The sequence below is a fragment of the Lygodium microphyllum genome, chromosome 1 (genome assembly GCF_053477565.2).
Source record: "Lygodium microphyllum isolate KBCC chromosome 1, Lygodium_microphyllum_v1.1.10, whole genome shotgun sequence".
NCBI lineage: Eukaryota > Viridiplantae > Streptophyta > Polypodiopsida > Schizaeales > Lygodiaceae > Lygodium > Lygodium microphyllum.
Window position 1 is genome coordinate 75,831,802 of NC_141135.1, and position 20,732 is coordinate 75,852,533.

General features: G+C 43.7%; 1 protein-coding gene across 3 annotated transcripts in view; it reads left to right on the top strand.

Annotated features, from left to right (window-relative positions):
- LOC148041278 (acyl-acyl carrier protein thioesterase TE3, chloroplastic-like) overlaps positions 1 to 20,732 on the top strand; it is a 96,777-nt gene that overhangs the window by 68,592 nt on the left and 7,453 nt on the right. Inside the window, exon 5 of one of the 3 annotated variants that reach the window (XM_087678820.1) lies at positions 9,179 to 9,551. The exons of the other annotated variants lie outside the window; for them this stretch is intronic. Within the exon in view, the coding sequence (XP_087534946.1) occupies positions 9,179 to 9,196 (18 nt within the window). The 3' untranslated portion in view covers positions 9,197 to 9,551. Of the gene's footprint in view, positions 1 to 9,178; positions 9,552 to 20,732 lie in introns of those variants that run through there. 3 annotated transcript variants of the gene reach the window in all.

Here is a 20,732-nt window from a genome sequence, read left to right on the forward strand (position 1 = left end):
GAAATGTTGTTTCTGACGGTGGGGGACGTGCTGGACATCGTTGAATGCGGCTCACAACAGGCACAATGCGGGTGGTGGGTCTGTTAGACGGGGCCGGGGCCGCAGGGCAGAAGAGGTGGAGGACTAGGGCAGAGGAAGCGGGGGATCAAGGCGGAGGTGGCGGCGGATCAAGGCAGGGGGAGAACTAGCGCAGGGACAGTAGGCGGGGGATCAATGCAGGGGGGATCAGGCAGGGGAGAGCTAATGGGGGTGGGTGAGGCGGGGGCAGCGCGGGGGTTGGGGGGAGGGGGGCAGTGCTAGGAAGCAACGCTCCATGGGGGGGTAGGCGCGCCACAAGGGGGGGGGGGGAAGCTAGGCGGGGGAACAACATGCCATGGGGTAGTAGGCGGGGGCGGGGCAGCAACGCGACGCGACGGCAGGAGCTGAAAAAATTTTGTTGCTCAATGAATCCAATAATTTTTTGTCTTAAGAACAAAACTACTAAAATTGGTCCCTTCAACTATGAGTTGAGGGCCATGGATTGAATTCAAATCATTTCTAAACACAATCGAGAGTGCATGGAGACTAGGGGCTTGCAAGACGAGCTGCCATTCAGGCCAACAAACGGATTCTAGCCTGATTGAGCAAGCACTAAGAGCGATGGTTAATTTGGCCAACTTGCTTACCTAAGCTCAAGTGAGTTTTACTCACTTCATTGACAAGGATTACTACATGACTTGCCCTAAAGGTGCTAAACGAGCAAAATCAAACGCTAGGAAGCCCCAACAGAACACATGAGAAGGCCTAGAGTATATAATCACAAACGACGAAAAGAGCTAGCATAAAGTAACATGGTTCCCTAAGAGCTAGCCTAAGGGTACTATGTAGGGAACTAGTAGTGTTGCTAAGCCAACGGACTTAAGTCTCCAAAAGCCAAGGCTCATCTATCGGAAGAAGATCCCTGAGTATACAAATACCAAGAGTTATGACCTGAAATAGTCATTGACTTGAAGGAAAAGACATCACAAGAGACTAAACCACCACTAAGTTCCCTCAGTGTTGCTCAATTTGAAGATACAAGATCTAAGGAGATGGTAGGGAGATTTTGTGAAAATATGCTAGGATTTGCACTCACAAAACATAGAAAGTACGACCACAATTGAAACACAAAGACTCAAACAGTGACGTGCAAAAATCAAACCCCAAATGCAAAACACAAACAAAGAAGAGAGAGAACTCTGAAGTGAAGAATTAAATGTTGTAAATGAAGGAAAAAATGTGCAAGATGCTGAAGGGCAAAGCTGTCCAACAACCAGTGGCTCTTGTGGGAGTGGACTGAGGGAGGTGTTGATGATGCATACTGCCCATTGGAGTCGGATCCCAAGTGCAATAACCGCCAATTGGAGCAAAGTTTGATGAAGAAAAGTGCTGAAAACAAAAAACAACCTGTTGTAGATGATGGAAGCTGATCATTGGCAGCAGTGGGAGGCTAGGCGACAATTGTAGACCATGTAGTAGTAGTCGTTGGGGGCTAGACAGCTAGTGGAAGAGGGTTGATGGTGGCCGAAACTTGCAAGGCAAGGATAAGATTGAATGGTAGGAAGCTTCTCTATTTATAGACGTGAAAGGATCCTCTCAAAATAGTGTTTTGCATATGGGATGTAAAAACTCTCTAGAACCACTCTCGTTTAATGAAACAGTTGGTAATTTACTGTTTTGGGGCTATTTTAAAGAGCTAATCAATATGATTTTTTAGCTCAACACCCCTCTCAAGCCCAAAATTGGAATAAAAAAGGGGCTGAAAGAAAAACTCAAGCCCATTTTTACCCCAAGGTGACCCATCCTAAAGCAACCATGGCATCAAACAAAGGGTGCATATTGACTGCCTAATGTGCTACCAAGACTACGGAGACAATGATTGTCTTAACAAGGGAGTCCAAGTGATTACCCCAAAGGCCAAGGCATCAGAAAAAGGGTGCTCATTAGTTGCCCAATGGCCTACCAGGACATGCAAAGGCAGATTGACCACATTTAACCTTTTTTTTGTGTATGGACAAAATAGAGATGGTTTACAACATGCCAAGTAATTGTGCTCCATGGGGATAATGAAAAAGGGATAGTTCGATCCAACACATCACAAAACAACTAGCCCAACCACTCAAGGGTGCCGATGACAAGGTAAAGGGTGATAAAGTATGGCAAGGTAGTGAAGAACCATTTGTAGAGAGAGCTCAAAATCCGCCCAAGTGTGCTCTACACAATGAGATGCATATTGTAATGCTACATGATGAAAATGGACGTGTAGTAGGTGCCACTTAGTCAGTTTCCCTCGTGAGGAAATTGTTCACTTACCCAAGCATCCTTGTACAAATATGATGATGATCATGCAATGCAAAACCTATAAAATACTAAGGGTAGAAACCCCTCTCAACCCTAGATGTCGAGGCCGAAAGAGGAAGATGAGTCTGATGTCGGTCTTTGTGTGGTGCCGAGAACCATGGTGATAGATGAAGAGGTGGATGGAGCACCTCGAAGAGCAAGGTAGAAGTCATTGCCATGATAGCATCAAAAGAGATGCTACACAATCTACCTCGAGAGGAGAAGCCTCTATGCTGGCAGAAGAGCAAATCTCCCTGGAAGACAAAACCACAAAAGGAATGGTGTGCATGTGAAGATATGCTAGGGTTTGCAATGAGGAAACATAGCATATACAACCAAGATTGAAACACAATGACTCAAACAGAGACAAGCAAAACTCAAAGCCCAAACACAAAATGCAAAACGCAAAAACTCAAAACTCAAACACAGAGACAAACACAAAGAGAAGATACTCGGAAGTGAATGAATGCTGTAAATGAATATAAGAGTGTATAGAATGTCCAAGGGCAGAGCAATGCAGTATTGGAGAGTGACGTCCACCAAAGACAAATCCCAAGTGCAGTAACCATCACACCGAGATCAGTGCAAAGGTAGAGAATTGTCAGGTGACAACAGGAGAGGTGTTTGCTGATGTAGACGGTCTACTAGACAACAAAAACACAAGTATTGCAGCAATCTTTGGTGGGAGGGATGGCAGCAGCCTGTCGCTTGGCACTAGATGCTGAAAACGCAGGCTAATTAGGTGCTATGGTGATGCAGCAGATGGAGACCTCCAAATAGTAGGGCACTGGCTGAAAACAGGCCACCTAGGACTGCATACTAATGGGCTGAAAACAGGACGCCTACGGCTGGATACTAATGGACTGTAGTTGGTGATGATTGGACAGCAGATGGTAGGTGGTTGATGGCTGGAATTTCTACGGTAGAGTGAGAAACTTGCACAAAAGGATGAGGTTGAGTCATTCCTAGCATTCCTAGTTGGCAATAACAAGGGAAATGTAGCATGAACACATTTGCATAGAATACCCAATGATCATAAATGAATGTTTATGGATCATCTCTAACCACATAGCTGAGCATCTTTGGTTTATCCCATCCTTCCATACCAAGCTTTGTCATAAGAGTTTTGATAAGGTAGAAGAGCATAAACACAAAATGGAGGACAAAGTGCATTTGAATTGGAATGGTACTCCATCCGCGCTTCTATTGCAAAAATTGGCTGTTAGAATATGAGCACTATGGAGGAAAGAAGAGCCATTACAACCTTTAGTTGCCATCCAACACATGTAAGTCTCATTTCCCTTTGGGTGCTTGCAATGGTGTGAGGAGTACCATTCAAAATGGAATGGTACTCCATTTGTGCTTTCATTGCAAAAATTGGGTGTTAGAAAATGAGCAGTGTGGAGCAAAGAAGACCCATTACAACCTCCAATTGAGACACAACACATGTCAATCTCGCTTCCCTTTGGGTGCTTGCAATTGTGTGAGGTGTCGAACTAACAGAACCGATCCAACACCTCCTTTTGGATAAACTTCATACAGAGGAAGAGTTGCATGTTGGTAGAAAAATGTTGGTAGTAGAATGGGTCAAATGTCTAACATTACTAACTCATGATGCCACAATTTCTCGATGCCTGTGTTGCACTCTAATATCATCTGATTCTACAATGGCTTATTACTAAGACGAGCAACATTGTACTATAGCTATCCATTTGTACATAAATAAACAATTCGTTGCAATCGTTCCATGTAGATAACTCTCAAAAAAGAAAATCCATGCACACTACAAGAATCCTATCCTTGCAACACTCGGAAGCATTGCACATTTATTGTGTAGAGGGGAGCAAGGAATAGATGAGGTGTTATGGTGTCGGTAAGCGGTAAAAATCTGAAATTACCATTTTGACTTTTTAGGTGAGAGTCAACTGCATGTACTCCCAAGTTTTATTAAGTGAATGCAAGACAAAACAAGTGACAAGCAAAGCTTGAGCCCAAAGAAGATGTCAAGAAGTAACAAGCAAACAATTCCTTAGAAGAGCCCAAGATTACAAGGGCATGTAGAAGCCTAAACTAACCTTAAGGTATACCAAAGACCATCAAAATTGAGACCCCAACTCAAGAGCCCTCTACTTCCTCAAAAGGACATGTGAACTAATCCAAGAACTCCAATCATCGCTAGTAGCTAACGTTCTTCAACAACAACATTTGCTCTCGTATTGAGGCTTGCACTTCAACTGGCTTGGCTCATTATTCACTTAATTTGCATCAATGCATGAACATTGCAAAGAACTGAAATCACCACCAAGATCAACATTCTAATTCTAACGTCTCCCATTCATGTTGTAAGGATGGAAGCCTCGTTGTATGGCACTTATATATTTATTCAAGAAAAGAGAAGAAAAAGAAAAAGAAATATGCATCCACAGACATTGCATTGCACCTAGGGATCCTTAAGTTAGGAACACATGATGGCCCTGGCTCCATCCCTAACCCCCCAGCCCTCAATTCCTCCGCATTACTCATGGCCTATCAAGGACATGACATATTTAGAGAGCTCAACTTGCTTATGGTTAGACTTGTCTCCCTAAGTCACATGCACCTTTTTTCTCGTTGCCATCAGCTCAACAATGGAAGCAAGGTGGATAAAGCACTTGGAGTAGATAGAAAGGCCCATAGCCATGAGAGGTTGTGGCACTAATCTTCTAGTCACTTTTGATGGGATTTCCCTAACATAAGATATATGCATGTATTTAAAGGGACTAGTCAAAAGCCTAAAAGTGGGAAGGGCGACCAACCTATAGAGGGAACTCTAAATCCCAAACCCATATATGAAAGCTAAAAAGTGAATAGAAGTTCTCATTCTTGTGTATGAAAATTTGAGAGCTTCCTTTCTTCTTGCCTCCAACCTATCTTATTGTGCATCATGTTGAGAGTGAAGCTTTTCTCTTGCCTTGCATTCTTCTCCCCTTCCCCTTCTTCTCCCGTATCTTGGAGGGTGAGAGATGGAGTTGAGGTTGAGACCACCATATCTCCTTGTTCTCTATGTTTCTTCTCTTTGTTGGAGCACTGGAGGGGTGGATTAGTTTGCGACGGAGTAGTAGATTGGATCAAGGAGCCACGATTATATCATGAGGCCTTTGTCAAGTCTTCAAAGGCATTTCGACTACAATGTGTTGAAGGCAAGAAGGTGAGTCTACTACGAACTCTTGGTTGTTTGCTTTCTTTCTTGCTTTGGATAGTGAGGGGAGAGTAGATGGTTGTGAGATCGGAGTGTGAGTTGACCATGTGAGAGATGCTTTGAGTACAAGGGCATTGAAGCTCTTGAAATAATAGGAGTTCCATCCAATGTTCTGAATGTCGTGTACATAGCAGCTTGACACATGCCAAGGATTTGCAAGTACATGAATGAATGAATCACTATGGCTACACTCCCTCCTTTTATAAACAAAAATAAAGATGTCCTCCCACAAAATAGGTTGGCCGACTATCAGTAAAAAAAAATAAAGGAGTCACTCATAAATAAGGGCATGGACTCTTGTTAACCTATGATATAACCACTTCTAACGTCCTCTCTCAAAGCACATGTAAATAAATAAAGAACAAAGAAAAAGAATACCTAGGATGCACCATGGATTATAGTAATATGGGATGGGTTTTGGGGAGGGGAATGGGAATGGGAATGGGGATGAGGACAAGAATTGCCATTTCTTGTTACCATGAGAGGGGGCTTTAACATGGGGATGGAATTGGGACGGTACAAGAATGGCATGGGATTGGAACAGGAAGCTAGAAATGGTTGTCCCATGTTACTATGCCATGGATCGTCCAGCTGCATGCACTCCAATGGATGCACCTTGATAATAAATGCATTGAAGAAGAAATCCCAATGCCATCATCCCTCTTTGAAAGCAAAATAGTCGAGCTAACCACCTTGCACTTCTTTTAACCACACAAGCTCTATGGATAGCTTGTTATGACATCAAGATTGCTGGGAGATTCCTCCACTAAAGCATGTGCATGCCCTTCGGATCCCCTCATATGAGACTGCATGAACACATCATGTCACATGTCCCATCATAAACTTGGCAGTAGATACACAAGTCCAAGGTTTAGAGTCGTAAAAACATGTGCTTTTGATGACACACAACAAATCCACAAGAATGACCGGCATTAGCGTGCCCTCTCTTCATCGTTGCACTAGCCCCTTCTAGTTAGGAGTATGCAAGGGTGTGTAGCATCACTGGAAGACTACTTTGTGAGTCACCTGAGCTGGAGTAGCCCTTGATGAATCAGAGTCAAAGTTGGAATATGAGCTGCCACTCTTCTTGCCCTTTTTGGTAACATTCTTCGAACACCCCTTGCAGAGATAGCCCTCCTTACCACAAGAAGCAATGAAGTGGGTGCTGTTTAGTCTTTCAAGATATTGCCAATCTTGTCTTGATCACCATAAAGCTTTTGAAAATCATCCTTGTTCTTTTTTGTTCACGTGGAGGATTTGATGGATGCTCTACGTTATGATATGTCATTGATTTGATGCTGATTTTGGCCCTGTTTATGCTCAGTTTGACAATGAATTTACTACTGTAATAGAGCAGGGCTGAAGCTATTTAACTCAGGTTATTTTATGCCTATTGGTCTCGAGTGCTTCCTGGATGCTTATTATGACTATTTGGATGCAAATGGAGGTTGGCAATGTCTTGGATGGCTCCGGAATGTATTTTGAACCTCGTTTGAGCTCCATATTGGTTGGCACTTACTTGACATTGGTTTACACCAGCATGCTTTGTGACAAAGGCTATACCTATGGTCTATCCATATCTCGTTGGTGCATGCTTTGAAGCATATGTCAGTGATGCATGCTACCTACATTGTTTGAGCTTCTTTGCCACTTGGAGCTTCAATTGGGCTTGTACTTGGATACTTTGGAACCTCTTTTGGATGTTTCTTGGCTTGTCAGAGATTGACTTGGGTTTGTACATGATGTACTTGGATGCTATTAGATGCTCGACCATTTACATGCTCTTGGTGCTCTCATGATGTACGGTCTTGGCTATGAGATATCTTATGCATTTACATGCTATCTTTGAGCTTGGTTGCTCATTTTCCATCAACTTTTGTGCCAGTGGGAGCTTTATGCTTATGGTCTTGGATTTACCCAAAGCTTGCGGGTTATGCATTTGAGCTATTACTTGGAATTTGAGACTGGGATCTCTTAAATCCAAGAGCTTGAGGGTTATGCATTTGAGCTATTACTTGAGATTTGAGACTGGGATCTCTTACACGTCCTTGACTATGATATTTGCTTGGTAGATACTTCCATGTCTACTCTTGGATGCTTATGAGCTAATTTGATCCGTCTTCATTGAGTATACACCGACCTTGTCAAGTCTTGCTAGTGGTGTGTACATCTTGCTTATTACTCAAGGGATGTATCGGTTGTACTGACAGACTCTCTTGACACATTTGGGTGTTTGGCTTATGTTCATTGGCTGTCATAGTGTCTTTGTTATGCCCGCTTAATGCAGGATTGGACTTGGGAGTCACTGTTGTCATTGGATCTCTATTAGCTCACTGTTTGCTCTCATTTACTCATTGCTATAATTTATTACAGCAAACTGTTTTATGCAGACTATTATGTATTTATTGGGCTGAATCATGTCATTTTGATGTACTATTGATAGTACTTGGTGGGAAGCATCATTGATCACTTGTACTTCACCATTTTGTCTTGGTTTGCTCGTGGTTTTGGGCTGTTTACAGCAGTATACAACAAGCTGTTTTGACTGTCTGCACTGTTTCCAGCTTGCATTATGGCTAATTCTTTCAATGATAATGCTATATTCAACATCACTAAGTTGGACGGTACGAACTATGGCTATTGGAAAAACCAAATATGGCAAGTGTTGGTGCAGAAATCGCAGGTTACACCACTGAGATTGAGTGGGCAACAGCTCGTAGCAACGATGCCTAATGATCAATGGCTTGAGCTTGATGAATTGTGCAAGTCCACTATCATATTGTCTCTCACAAAACGAGTACACTACAATGTAGTTGAGGAATCACAAAGTGCACAAGATCTTTGGAAGAAAATTAAGAACTTGTATGACAAGAAAAGTCCTACTTTCCAGATGTACTGGTTAAAACAGCTTATGGATCTCCGCATGAAGGAGAATGTGACTATGTCTGCTCATTTGAGCCAGTTCCATGCTATCCTGAAACATTTGGTTTCACAGGGCATTGATTTTAAGGAGGATGTGACTCCCTTGTTCTTGCTTGGCACTCTTAATGACTCTTGGGATATCTTTCGTACTGCTTTGTGTGCCTCTGCTACTACACTTAAGCTATCTAATGTTGAGAGTGCTCTTCTTCAAGAAGAGATAAATAGAAAGAATTTGGATGCCTCACGTGTCTCTTATGCATTGACAGTTAGAGGCAGGAATAATGGAAATGAAAAGTGGCAGTGACTGTGGACGGGATTCTTAGAGATCCCGCTCCAAGTCTCGTGGGAAATCACGCAACAGATCCCATGGCAAGAATGCAAATGTTACATGCCATCATTGTGGGAAAAAGGGCCACATTAGGCCACAATGTCATAAACTGTGCAATGAATGGTGCAAGGAAAAGGGGAAAGAGAAAGTATAGGAGAAGTCCTCTGATCATAGTATTGTACTTGCAAAGTCCAATGTTAAGATTGAGGAAATTAATGTTATATAGCCTAAGGACTCTGATGGAGATTATATTCTTGCAGCTTCTTCATGTGATGCCTCACAAATGACTGACACTCACTCTATGTATGCCTAATGTTGGCTTTTGGATTCAGGTGCATCCTTTCATGTGACACCCTGGGGCCTGCAGAGACTGGTTTCATACATACCGCACTATTTTTGGTTCTATGTATCTGGTGATGACAAGTCTCTCTATATTGTGGGTATAGGTGATGTTGTGCTGCAGTTTTCCTTTGGTAGCACTTTTCTTATGCATGATTTACGCCATGTACTTACATTGACCCGCAATCTTATGTCAGTTGGTTGGACAGCTTGATAATGCAAGATATCATGTATCTTTTGGAAAGTCTACATGAAAAATTACTCCTAGTGGGCTTGTACTTGTAAGAGGTGCCAAGTCTGGCAACCTCTACCCCTTGGTTGTATCTGGTTTTACTATTCATCATGTTTTGGAAGTGAGTTCTATCCCGCATGTATCTCTTTGACATAATCGTTTGGGGCATATGTCTCTTAAAGGAATGAAAATGCTTCGTGTTTTACAATATATCTCGCCTTTTGACTCTTTTGACTTTGTGTCATGTGATCACTGTTTGTATGGCAGGCAAACTAGAAACTCGCATAAGAAGTTTGGTATGTCACACATGGGTGAGCCATTGGCTCTTGTGCATTCTGATGTTTATGGACCCATGCCCTATCAGTCACTAGGGGATGCGAAGTACTTCGTTACATTTATTGATAACTTTTTTTACGTAAGGTTTGGGTTTATCCCTTAAAGCATAAGTTTGATGTCTTGGCAGTATTTCAACATTGGCTTGCTTTAGCCAAGAACCAATCTGGGCAGAGGTTGAAATGCCTAAGGACAAATAATGGGGGTGAGTATGTCTCACGTGCTTTTGAGCAATTTTGTAATGAGTGGGGTATTAAATATCAGTTGATCGCCCCTTACACCCCTCCCCAGAATGGTATGGCTGAGCGCATGAATAGGACTATTCAGGAGAGGGTACGCAGTATACTTAGCCATGTAAGTTTACTACAACATTTCTGGGTTGAGGCAGTTACGACTGCAGTGCGTATCATTAATAGATCGCCTTGCTATGGCATTGACTTCCAGGTTGCAGAGGAGGTATGGATACGAATGCCTCCCTCTTATACTCATTTGCGTATCTTTGGATATGAGGCATTTTTCCATTTGTCCAAGAACAAGCACAATAAGCTACATCCTAAAAGTGTGAAATGCATATTTCTTGGCTACGGAGATGGAGTATCGTCTCGAGGATCCGCAGACACGGAAAGTCATGCGCAGCCATGATGTTGTGTTCCATGAGGACAAAATACATAGGTAGCCTAAGAAGGTAGTGGAGACACACAAGATTATCTTTCAGAAGAAGCTACCTGCTCCCGTACAACCAGCTGGATAGCTTCTAGCAACAGTTGGTACTCATGGCCAGGATGTTAGACATAATGTTGGATAGACAGCACAGCCTACAATGATGTGTTCTACTAGAGATAGACACCCTTCTAACCGCTTTGAGTCTTCTATGCACTATGTCTTGGTTACAGATGCAGAAGAGCCTCTCACCTATGATGAGGTTATGCGCACGAGTGACAACCACTCATGGAAGAGGGCTATGCAGTCTAAAATAAACTCATTACATAAGAATCATACTTGGGATTTGGTTTCCTTGCCTAGTGGCAAGAAGTCTCTTTTATGCAAGTGAATGTACAAGTTGAAAAGTACCCCTGGACACCCCAAGCCAGCATACAAGGCCAGATTGGTAGCAAAGGGTTTTAAATAGGAACATGGTGTTGACTTTGATGAGGTTTTCTCTCCTATGGTTAAGATGACCACCCTGTGCTTGGTTTTGGCTTTGGTTGCATAGCTTGACTTGAACTTGTATCAGATGGATGTCAAGACGGCATTCTTACATGGAGACTTACATGATGAGATTGACATTGAGTAGCTTAAGGACTTTGGAGAGCCTGGCAGGGAACACCTAGTGTACAGATTGAGGAAAAGTCTTTATGGCTTAAAGCAGACACTTAGGGAATGGTATCATAATTTCGATGTATTTATGCAATCACAGGGCTACACCCGTAGTGCTATGGATCCGTGCTTGTACATGAAGAAAGCCCGTGATGGATCTTTATTGATTTTAGTACTCTATGTGGATGACATGCTTTTGGCAAGGAAAGCTCATGATGAGCTAGATGCTCTTAAGGCTCAACTCAAGAAGAGTTTTGAGATGAAACATCTAGAGCAGGCCTCTCATATTCTTGGTATACGCATTACGCATGATAGGCATGAAGGACTACTCTATCTATCACAGAGAGAGTATATTCATAAAGTCCTTGAGTGCTTCCGTATGCAAGATGTAAAGCCTATTGGTTGTCCATTGCCTTCTCATATAAGGATATCACAAGCCGATTGTCTGCAAACAGATGAGCAGAGAGCCAAGATGGCTAAGATTCCCTATACATCCGCAGTGGGCAATCTTATGTATGCCATGATAGCCACCCGTCCAAATATTGCTTTTACAGTTGGTATTATGGCACATTATATGGCTACACCTGGCAAGAGACATTGGGATGTCATGAAGGGTATCATGAGGTACCTAAAGAGCACTGTTGATATATGCATGTGTTATGGCAGTCAGGATACAGGAGTCGTGGGATACACTGGCTCTGGCTATGCAAGAGATGGAGATACAAGAGGCACCAGGGGATCCCACTCTCCATGCACAGGAAGTGCGTAGGCGAGCAGCCATTGTTAGCTTAGAAGATAGGCGCTCTAAGTTCTCTTTCTGTACCTCAGCAACTTTCTAAGCACGGAAGGGGGACACGATGTGCAGGGAGTTTTTCCTGGTGCACCAGCCTCGCACCTCGGGAGAGCAGATACGCAGCCTCTGAGACCAGTATGGGAGGACCCATCCTAGTCCAGACGAGGTGATGGAGATTGCCACCGACTACTATAGTCGCCTCTTTCAGCAGGAGACAACCTCAACTAGAGGGCAGCGATGTAGATAGCAGGTCTGGGATAACATCATGTCCCTCGTCACAGAGAAGATGGGAAACTCCCTCCTAGTCCCCCTTCATAGAGAAGGAACTAGAGAAGGCTTTCCATATATAGGACGGGCAGAAATACCGGGGAGAGGATGGTCTCTTTAAGGCTTTTTTCACTACCTTCTAGGAAGTGGTGAAGGACCCCCTATTGATGGCCTTCCAGGAGATTTTCACTTCAAGACAGATACCAGGGAGTCTATCGGCAGGCCTTATCAGTCTTCTCCCCAAAGGGAGAGACCGGTTGGAGCTTTCCCAGTGGAGACCGATCACCTTATTGTCAGTGGCCTATAAGGCACTGGCAAAGATGATTGGTAGGCGACTACGCCCCTTGCTTCGAGACATCATCCATGATACACAGACAAGCTTTGTCTAGGATAGGAGCATCCTGGACAATGTATTTACCTTCTTTCAGGCGACAGAGTGGGCCCAGTACAGTGGGCAAAGACTGGTCATACTATTGGATTTTGAGAAAGCCTATGACAGGGTGGACTGGGATTCCCTAGAGGGCACCATGGTGAGGTTGGGTTTCCCCTAGGCTTGGTTTTCCGGGGTCTCCGTACTTTACAGGTCGGCCACCAGTAGGGTTCTCATAGGAGGGAGGCGAGCGGAGGAGTTTCGGCTGGAGAGATCAATCCGACAGAGCTGCCCCCTAGCCCCGTACCTGTTCCTTCTCTTTGCAGAGGTGATGTCTCACTTCCTCAGGTCACGTATGAGCGGATTACGTGGCCTCCAACTTCGAGTAAGAGAGGAGACTGAGTTGTTAAACTCAGAGTATGCAGATGATACAATGCTCTACATAGAGGACGATGAGTTGATGCTGGAGAGAGTGAGGTTGGCTCTTGAGGTGTTCTGTTCTGCAACGGGAGTAAAAATCAATTGGCAAAAGTTGGTTGGTTTCCGCACAGACCCGAACTCTAGTAGGGAGGAGTGGGATGTCCACCTAGGATTTAGATGGTGAGCAGAGGACAGACTGTCCGGTACCTAGGGTTCCAAGCGGGACTCGACATCACTCCCGCCCAGCAGTTTCTTCCCTTCCTCGATTCTATTCGGAGAAAGCTGACCTACTGGAGCACAGCTCGCCTCTCACTAGCCGGCCGAGCCCTGGTAGTTAACTAGGTCCTCCTAGTGACGGCCTGGTACATCGCCTCGTGTTGGTGCTTCTCCTCCTCCTGCGTAATGCAGCTTCACCGCCTAGTGCGGAATTTCCTTTGGTCCGGGTCAGACGGTTCCAAGGATTCCAGGGCCAAGGTGGCATGGGCGACCATTATACGACATCGGTCAGAGGGAGGGCTTGGGATCATAGACCCAAAGTATCAGAGTATGGCCCTCCTAGGCAAGCTAGTTGTCCGCGGCCTCACACCGAGAGGGCAGACCTAGAAGGTCCTATTGCAGGAGGGTCTTCAAGATTGTAGACCGAGGCTTGGCGATGAGTGGAGGCTGTCCCCGAAATGGATCTTCACATCAGCCCAGATCACCCTTCCTACACAGCTTGCTCCATGTGTGGCAGGGCCTCCGTAAGGCCCTAATCTAGAGCCCCCCAGGCTGCTAGGAGGAGATAGACCGTCAGCCAGTGATTTGGAACCCCTAGGTCAGGGACCGGGAAGGGGCACAAATTGGCGAGCGCCCCCACATCCAGTGGGCTGGTTGGGAGGCTGTCCCGACTCGTACCATCAGGACATAGCGGGAGGTGTACAGGATGGTGGACGAGGAGGTGCTGTAGCAAGTATCAGGCTGCCAGCGAGGAGTGGAGCTGAGGAGAAGGGAGATAGACGCAGCGATACCTCAGGAGTGGCTTGCTCCCCCGATCCAAGAGCCGATAGAGTCCAGGGAGGTATGGGCCACTAGGTTTTCACCAGCAGGCATCCCCCTACAGGTGGCAAGGAGAGTGGGTGGCGCTCCACCTGGGACCTTTTTCACAGTGCAAGAGGGGGGACGTCTGGCTCTTGACAAAGGACAGCAGGATGAGGGGATAGCTGTTCTTTCATGGAAGAGGATCCGGGTGGTTGGCCTTTAGGGGAAGACATGGCGGCTGGATCCTTTGGTCTCTAGATCTAGGAAGGAAGGCCACTTGATGAGCTGAAGTGGGATCCAGGAGAGTGGCTTTGGCTGGTCACTGTAGTCACCAAGAAGCCACCGAGGTTCTTGGAGTACACCGCCAGGATTAGCAGACACATACTGATACAGGACGATATGAATTGGGTGTCGTCACGTAGCAGACACTGGGCGGAGCACAGCATCACGGAGCCGTTCCGACGAACCTTCTGGCGCCACCTATGGGACAACTGGAGGCCGAGGAGGGTATCGTATTTTTTATGGCTAGTGGCACATGGAGGCTTGGTGGTGGGAAGCTGGCGTGCCCAGATGCAGAAGGAGGGAGTTTATAAGTATTGCACACAGCAATCTATGGAAAACCCAAAGCACTGCCTTTGGTCGTATGAGGCAGCACAGCTCGTGTGGAGAGGAGTATGCCGCATCCTTCGCCACATAGCACCCAGCCTTGGATGTATCTCTTGGGGTGCTTTCTGCTGACAGACGGTCAGCTAGGGCCGTCACCTTTTGTATGAGGCCGGGATGCAGGATACGATATTCATTATCGAGGCAGAGTTGTGCGCAATGATGGGTGTAGAGGCTCTACCCATCCGCCAGGTACTGGAGCCCACAACAGACCGCTCTGAGGTATGGGAAATCATAGGGAGTCTTACTAGTTGGAATATCTGGAAGGCACGGTGTCAGGTGGCTTTCGGCGGAGAGATACTTTCAATACATGCGACCTTAGCAGAGCTCTGGACCTCCATCATCCACTCCCTTCGAGGCTGATGGGATCAGGTGCAGAATGAGTCTAGGGCTCGTCAAGAGCTCCAAGGTCATTTCATGCGCAATTGGGGTGGCCAGGACCTGTTCTTCGTGATGCAGGCAGGCAGCCCCGGATGGTGATACACCCCCTCTCCATGGCTTCTTGCCCCTACCTCCCCCAGACCGCCTTGAGAGGCTTGTATATATGATGTATCTGTGACTTTCACCAGCTCCAGCTTGGTCTGTTGAGCATGAGCACTTCTTTGTATTTAGGGTTTTTTTTTCTGAAGTAATATAATTAGCTACACTTATTTGCAAAAAAAAAGACATGCAGATAGTAGGAAGTCCACCTCTGGCTATGTGTTCCTTTTGCTGGAGGTGTTGTTTCATGGATATCCAGGTGCAGAAATGCACTGCCCTTTCTACTACAGAGGCTGAGTATGTTGTAGCCACTGAGGCTTGCAAGGAGGCCATTTGGTTGGATCGTTTGGTTGTTGACCTTGGTATTGTAGTTGCTATCCCTACACTGCATTCGCATTCTATGAGTACTATCTAGTTATCCAAGAATCTGGTCTTCCATGAGAAGACAAAACGCATTAAGGTGAGGTATCACTTCATTCATGGGGTCGTTGAAAACAAGTATGTTGATCTTGTCAAAATCTCAACTGACCAGAATCTTGCAGTCTTCCTCATGGAAAGCCTTTCTACAGAGCACTTTGCCTTCCTTAGGAAGTTAATGGGCGTTGGATGAGATGGCGTCTTTCCTCATCCTCTTGTATCTATGTACATGTTGTACTATCCTTTTTTCTTCTCACTCCTCACCAAGGCAAATTCGCCTTTAAATAGGAGGTTGTTGGGGGTAAAGGTGCCTCCACCTAGCGACAGGTGTATTACTACACTGACAGTACCTGCACCTACACACTGCAGGTGGCAGACGCCCATCACTGTCACTTCATTCTTTATTCTTTCAATGACATTTGAATAAAAGGAAGGCTGGTCACACATTGTGACTGTTGGAGTTCCCACCTTTGGAGTCTCTCTTTCTTGCTCTTGCTCCATCCGCCATATCTCTCACCTTCGTGCTCTCTTGCTCGATCCTTCTCACCTTTCACAAAGTTGCTGAAAAATGCTACACATGGTGACCTTGATAAGAAAAATGTCAAATTTCAGCATGAATAGCCAGCCATTCAGCAACCATTAGCTGAAGATTCTATCCCTTTTGATGCTGAAAATGATCAGCAACCTATTGTGCTATAGCTAGAAGATATTGGACAGCAAATTGATACACATGATGGAATAGGAGAGCAACAAGAACATGTTGAAAATAGGTTACAGCAACAAGAAAATCCTGAAAACTAGCCACCAAGTGACCTATCAACACAAATCATTGGGTAAGAAGGTCTACACGTGTTAGAAGGCAACCACAGAGGTTTCAGCCATCTTTAGATTGCATTTTATTGACTGATGAAGGTAAGCCTTTGACATTTAAAGAGGCACAGTCATGTGAAAATAAGAGAAAGTGGAAGCTTGCTATGCAAGAAGAGATGAAGTCTCTGTATGTGAATAACATATGGGAGCTTGTACCTTTGCCCCAAGGATAGGAAAGCTATTCCTAATAAATGGGTTTATAAGGTGAAATGTATTGATGGGAAACCCAAATACAACGCATGTTTGGTTGCTAAGGGCCTATACATAGAAGGAAGGCATAGACTTGTAGGAGGTTTTTCCACCAATGGTAAAGATGACTATGCTCCGTGCTTTGCTTGCTCTCACTGCGTCCTTGGATTTAGAGTTGGACCAGATGGATGTGAAGACTGCTTTTCTTCATGGTGACCTAGATAAAAAGTTGTATATGAAACAACCCGAAGGTTTTGCTATTCCAGGGAAAGAGCATTTAGTTTGTAAGCTGAAACGTAGCTTATTTGGGCTGAAACAGGTCCCTAGACAATAAAAGTTTAATACTTTTATGCTCAACCATGGATTCAAACTCAGCCATGCAGATCATTGCTTATATACTAAGAAGGCTGATGATAGAAGCCTTATTGTGTTGGTTTTATATGTGGATGACATGCTAGTTGCAGGAAAGCATAAGAGTACTTTATATATTCTTAAAAGACAACTGAGTTCAGCCTTCTCAATGAAAGATTTGGGAGCAACTGAACACATTTTGGGCATGCGCATTAAAAGAGATAGAGGACAGCACTTGTTGTTTCTCTCACAAGACAAGTACATCAACAAAGTACTTGATAGATTTAATATGGCTGATGCTAAGCCTCTTGGTGTGCCTTTACTACCATATACAAAGCTTAGCAAAGTTGATTGTCCAAAAGATGATTCAGTTGCTACTGCAATGAAAGGCATACCTTATGCATCAGCTTGTGATTCTTTGATGTATGCCATGGTTGCAACTCGTCTAGACATTGCTCATGCAGTGGGAGGAGTTAGTAAATTCATGTTTAACCCTGGTAAACCACATTGGGAAGCAGTGAAATGTATCTTTAGATACTTAAAAGATACACAATACAAGTGTATATGCTATGGAAAGGATACATTACAACTGCAGGGATTTTGTGATTTGGACATGGCAGGAGATCTTGACACTAGCAAGTCTACCAATGGGTATGTCTTTACTTTGGTTGGTGGAGCTATTTCTTGGTGTTCAAGATTGTAGAAAATTGTAGCACTGAGTACTTCAGAGGCTGAATATATTTCAGTCACAGAATCTTCTAAAGAAGCTATTTGGCTTAATCGTTTGATCAAGGATTTTGGTCTTTCTTTACGTATTCCAGTGCTTGGTTGTGATAGCCAAAGTGTAGTATATCTGGCTAAAAATGCCATGTTTCATGCATTTACCAAACACATAGATATTCGGTATCATTTCATTTGACAGGTCTTGGATGATGGCCTTGTCACACTGACCAAGGTTAAAACCTAAGATAACCCTGCAAATGTTCTCACTAAAAGCCTTGCAAAGGCTCAGTATTCGGGATCATTTCATTTGATAGGTCTTGGATGATGGCCTTGTCACACTGACCAAGGTCAAAACCTAAGATAACCCTACAGATGTTCTCACTAAAAGCCTTGCAAAGGCTCAGCATGATCATTGCAGTTGGATAGTTTAAAGGCACCACTTCGGGCCTTTAAGTAGGAGATTGTTGGGTGTAAAGCCCCTTTGGTTGTAAACTCCCATTTATCCTGTGTAGTATAAACTTATGGGTGTGAACACACCCTTTACTTGTACCCTAACATATAAATATATTTTCATTCTAGTCTCGCATTCAGTCAACACTCCACCTCAACACGGTAACATTAGAGACAATACATTAATTAATTAATTAATGCTAGTCTAAAGGCTAATAACCACTCAGAAATACTTGGAAGAAAATTGGCTTAGCCAATTTGATTATTGGCTAGTGGAATTATTTTTTTGGACACTAGAATAATTATTAAATAAATTTTCGAAATTAGTATTTGAAAAATTAATTTAATAAGCTAAATAATGTTGAAAAATGGAATTAGAAGGTTGCCACTTAGTAAAACTTGCCTATGTAATTGGAAAAAACGTTTTTGGGGATTGGTAAAAGTCCTATTCCAGCCATTATGACAAAGAAAGAGGCTGCTAGAGAGTAAGGAGATACTAGTATTTACAGTCATTAGGGACCATTCCTACAAGTGATAGTAGTTTGGAGCCCTCCAAGAGCAAGTGATAGCAGCCCAAGGTCCTTTTGGTGCATATGACAAATAGGAGAGGGCAACAATCTTTCTGGTGGTCCTAAGCTGTAGATAACAGCTTTCATAGTTGTTTGAGTAGGATAGCATTGGTTTTTCACCCTTTCTCACGAGAAAACTTTGCGATTTCTCACTCTAAAGTATTCTCTCTTGTCCCTCAACCATCTATTAAGTTATCTCAACAAAATCTAGCCATTTGAGTAATCAAAGATGGAGATATTGAAAGATCTTTGTTGTAAACCCTAATTTACAGCAAAAATCAATTTTGGGACTAATTTGTCTTTCAGGGAGCAGGATGAGAGGCAATCCTCGAGCAAACTAAGAGGCAAATTGGTTTGGAGGCATGCTAGTTAGTTTTGATATCAAGAGGTGCTTGGATTAGCAGAGGAGATTAAAAGATCTCAATAGTACTCCTTCCATTTGCTATATAAGTTAAAGAAATACCACAAGGAGCGCCAATTTTGGGGCCAACAGGCTGTCCAATGTCCAAGATTAAAATGGTAACATTTGCATTTGCAATTTATGTGAATTTTGTGCTTGCAGTAATCCTTGTTAATTTAGGTCATCACCACTCTCTCCAAGGAGAAAGGCTAGTTGCAAGGTTCCATTGCTGAGATACCATCAACTCCCTTGAATTGGTAGGCCTAAGGTACTTGATTGAAGGCCAAAAGTATTGCTCTAGTGCTGAAATTGTATTCAACTAAGCAACTACAGCAAGAATCTATTCAAGCAGTGAGATGGGATCAAGTAATGACGATGCATTTGTGTGAAAATGCACATGATGAAGGAAAAAACATGCAATGCCTAATCTTGGAATAGGCTTATAGCATGGACAACAAGCTGATTATGTTGGTTTAGACCAAAATGTGGGTCCTTCTAGCCTTTAGAAGCTGATGGCTTGCAAGAGGCAGAGAAATTTGATGATTAGTTTAAAAAAACTGTTGAGGACAGCATCTGAAATGTTTGTGCAATTGGCAAATGATTCTTAATCATGCGCTTTTTGAACCCCTTAAGGGAGGGCAACGAAGGCAAGAAGAGGAAATTGTCTTCAAAGAGCTTCAAGATAGTAAGATGCACTAAAGGAAGAGTCAATATAGAAGCATGATATTCCAAATGTGGATGGTCAACATAAGCAAATGATGCCAGTGGGGCAAGTGATACATATGCAAGGCCAACTTGGAAGTGCCGATCCAATGTTTTTTTGGACGGTAGGTCATGCATAGAATTATGGGGCAGCCATGATACTTTGGTGATGGCAGTAGTTTCCATGCTATGGTGGGTCAGAGACCACATACAAAGATGTATGGCATAGCTCCTTATGGTATGCAACAACCAATGCATGGTATACAAGGCCCAATGTATCTGAGTATGATTGGTAGTATGAATCAAATGTGCTAAGGAGACTTGCTCAGGTGAGGTGCAAGTTAATTATTTCATGATGTGGGACCTAGAACCTCGAAATATCAGCTGATACCAAAGGCAAGAAGAAGAATTGGCAAATGATTCTTAATCATATGCTTTTTGAACCCCTTAAGGGAGGGCAACGAAGGCAATAAGAGGAAATCGTCCTCAGAGCTTCAAGATAGTAAGATGCACTAAAGGAAGAGTCAATACAGGAGCATGTTATTCCAAATGTGGATAGTGAGCATAAGCAAATGATGCACTAAAGGAAGAGTCAATATAAGAGCATGATATTCCAAATGCAAGGCCAACTTGGAAGTGCCGATCCAATGCTTTTTTTGGACAGTAGGCCATGCATGCAATTATGGTATAGCCATGGTACTTTGGTGATGGCAGTAGTTTCCATGCAATGGTGGGTCAGGGACCACATATAGAGATGTATGGCATAGCTCCTTATGGTAGGCAACAACCAATGCATGGTATACAAGGCCCAATGTATCCAAGTATGGTTGGTAATATGAATCAAATGTGCTAATGAGACTTGCTCACGTAAGGTGCAAGTTAATTATTTCACGATGTGGGACCTAGGACCTAGAAATATCACCTGATACCAAAGGCAAAAGTTGTAATAAGTTATGTTTGACAGATGCTAGGTGGTATCCAATG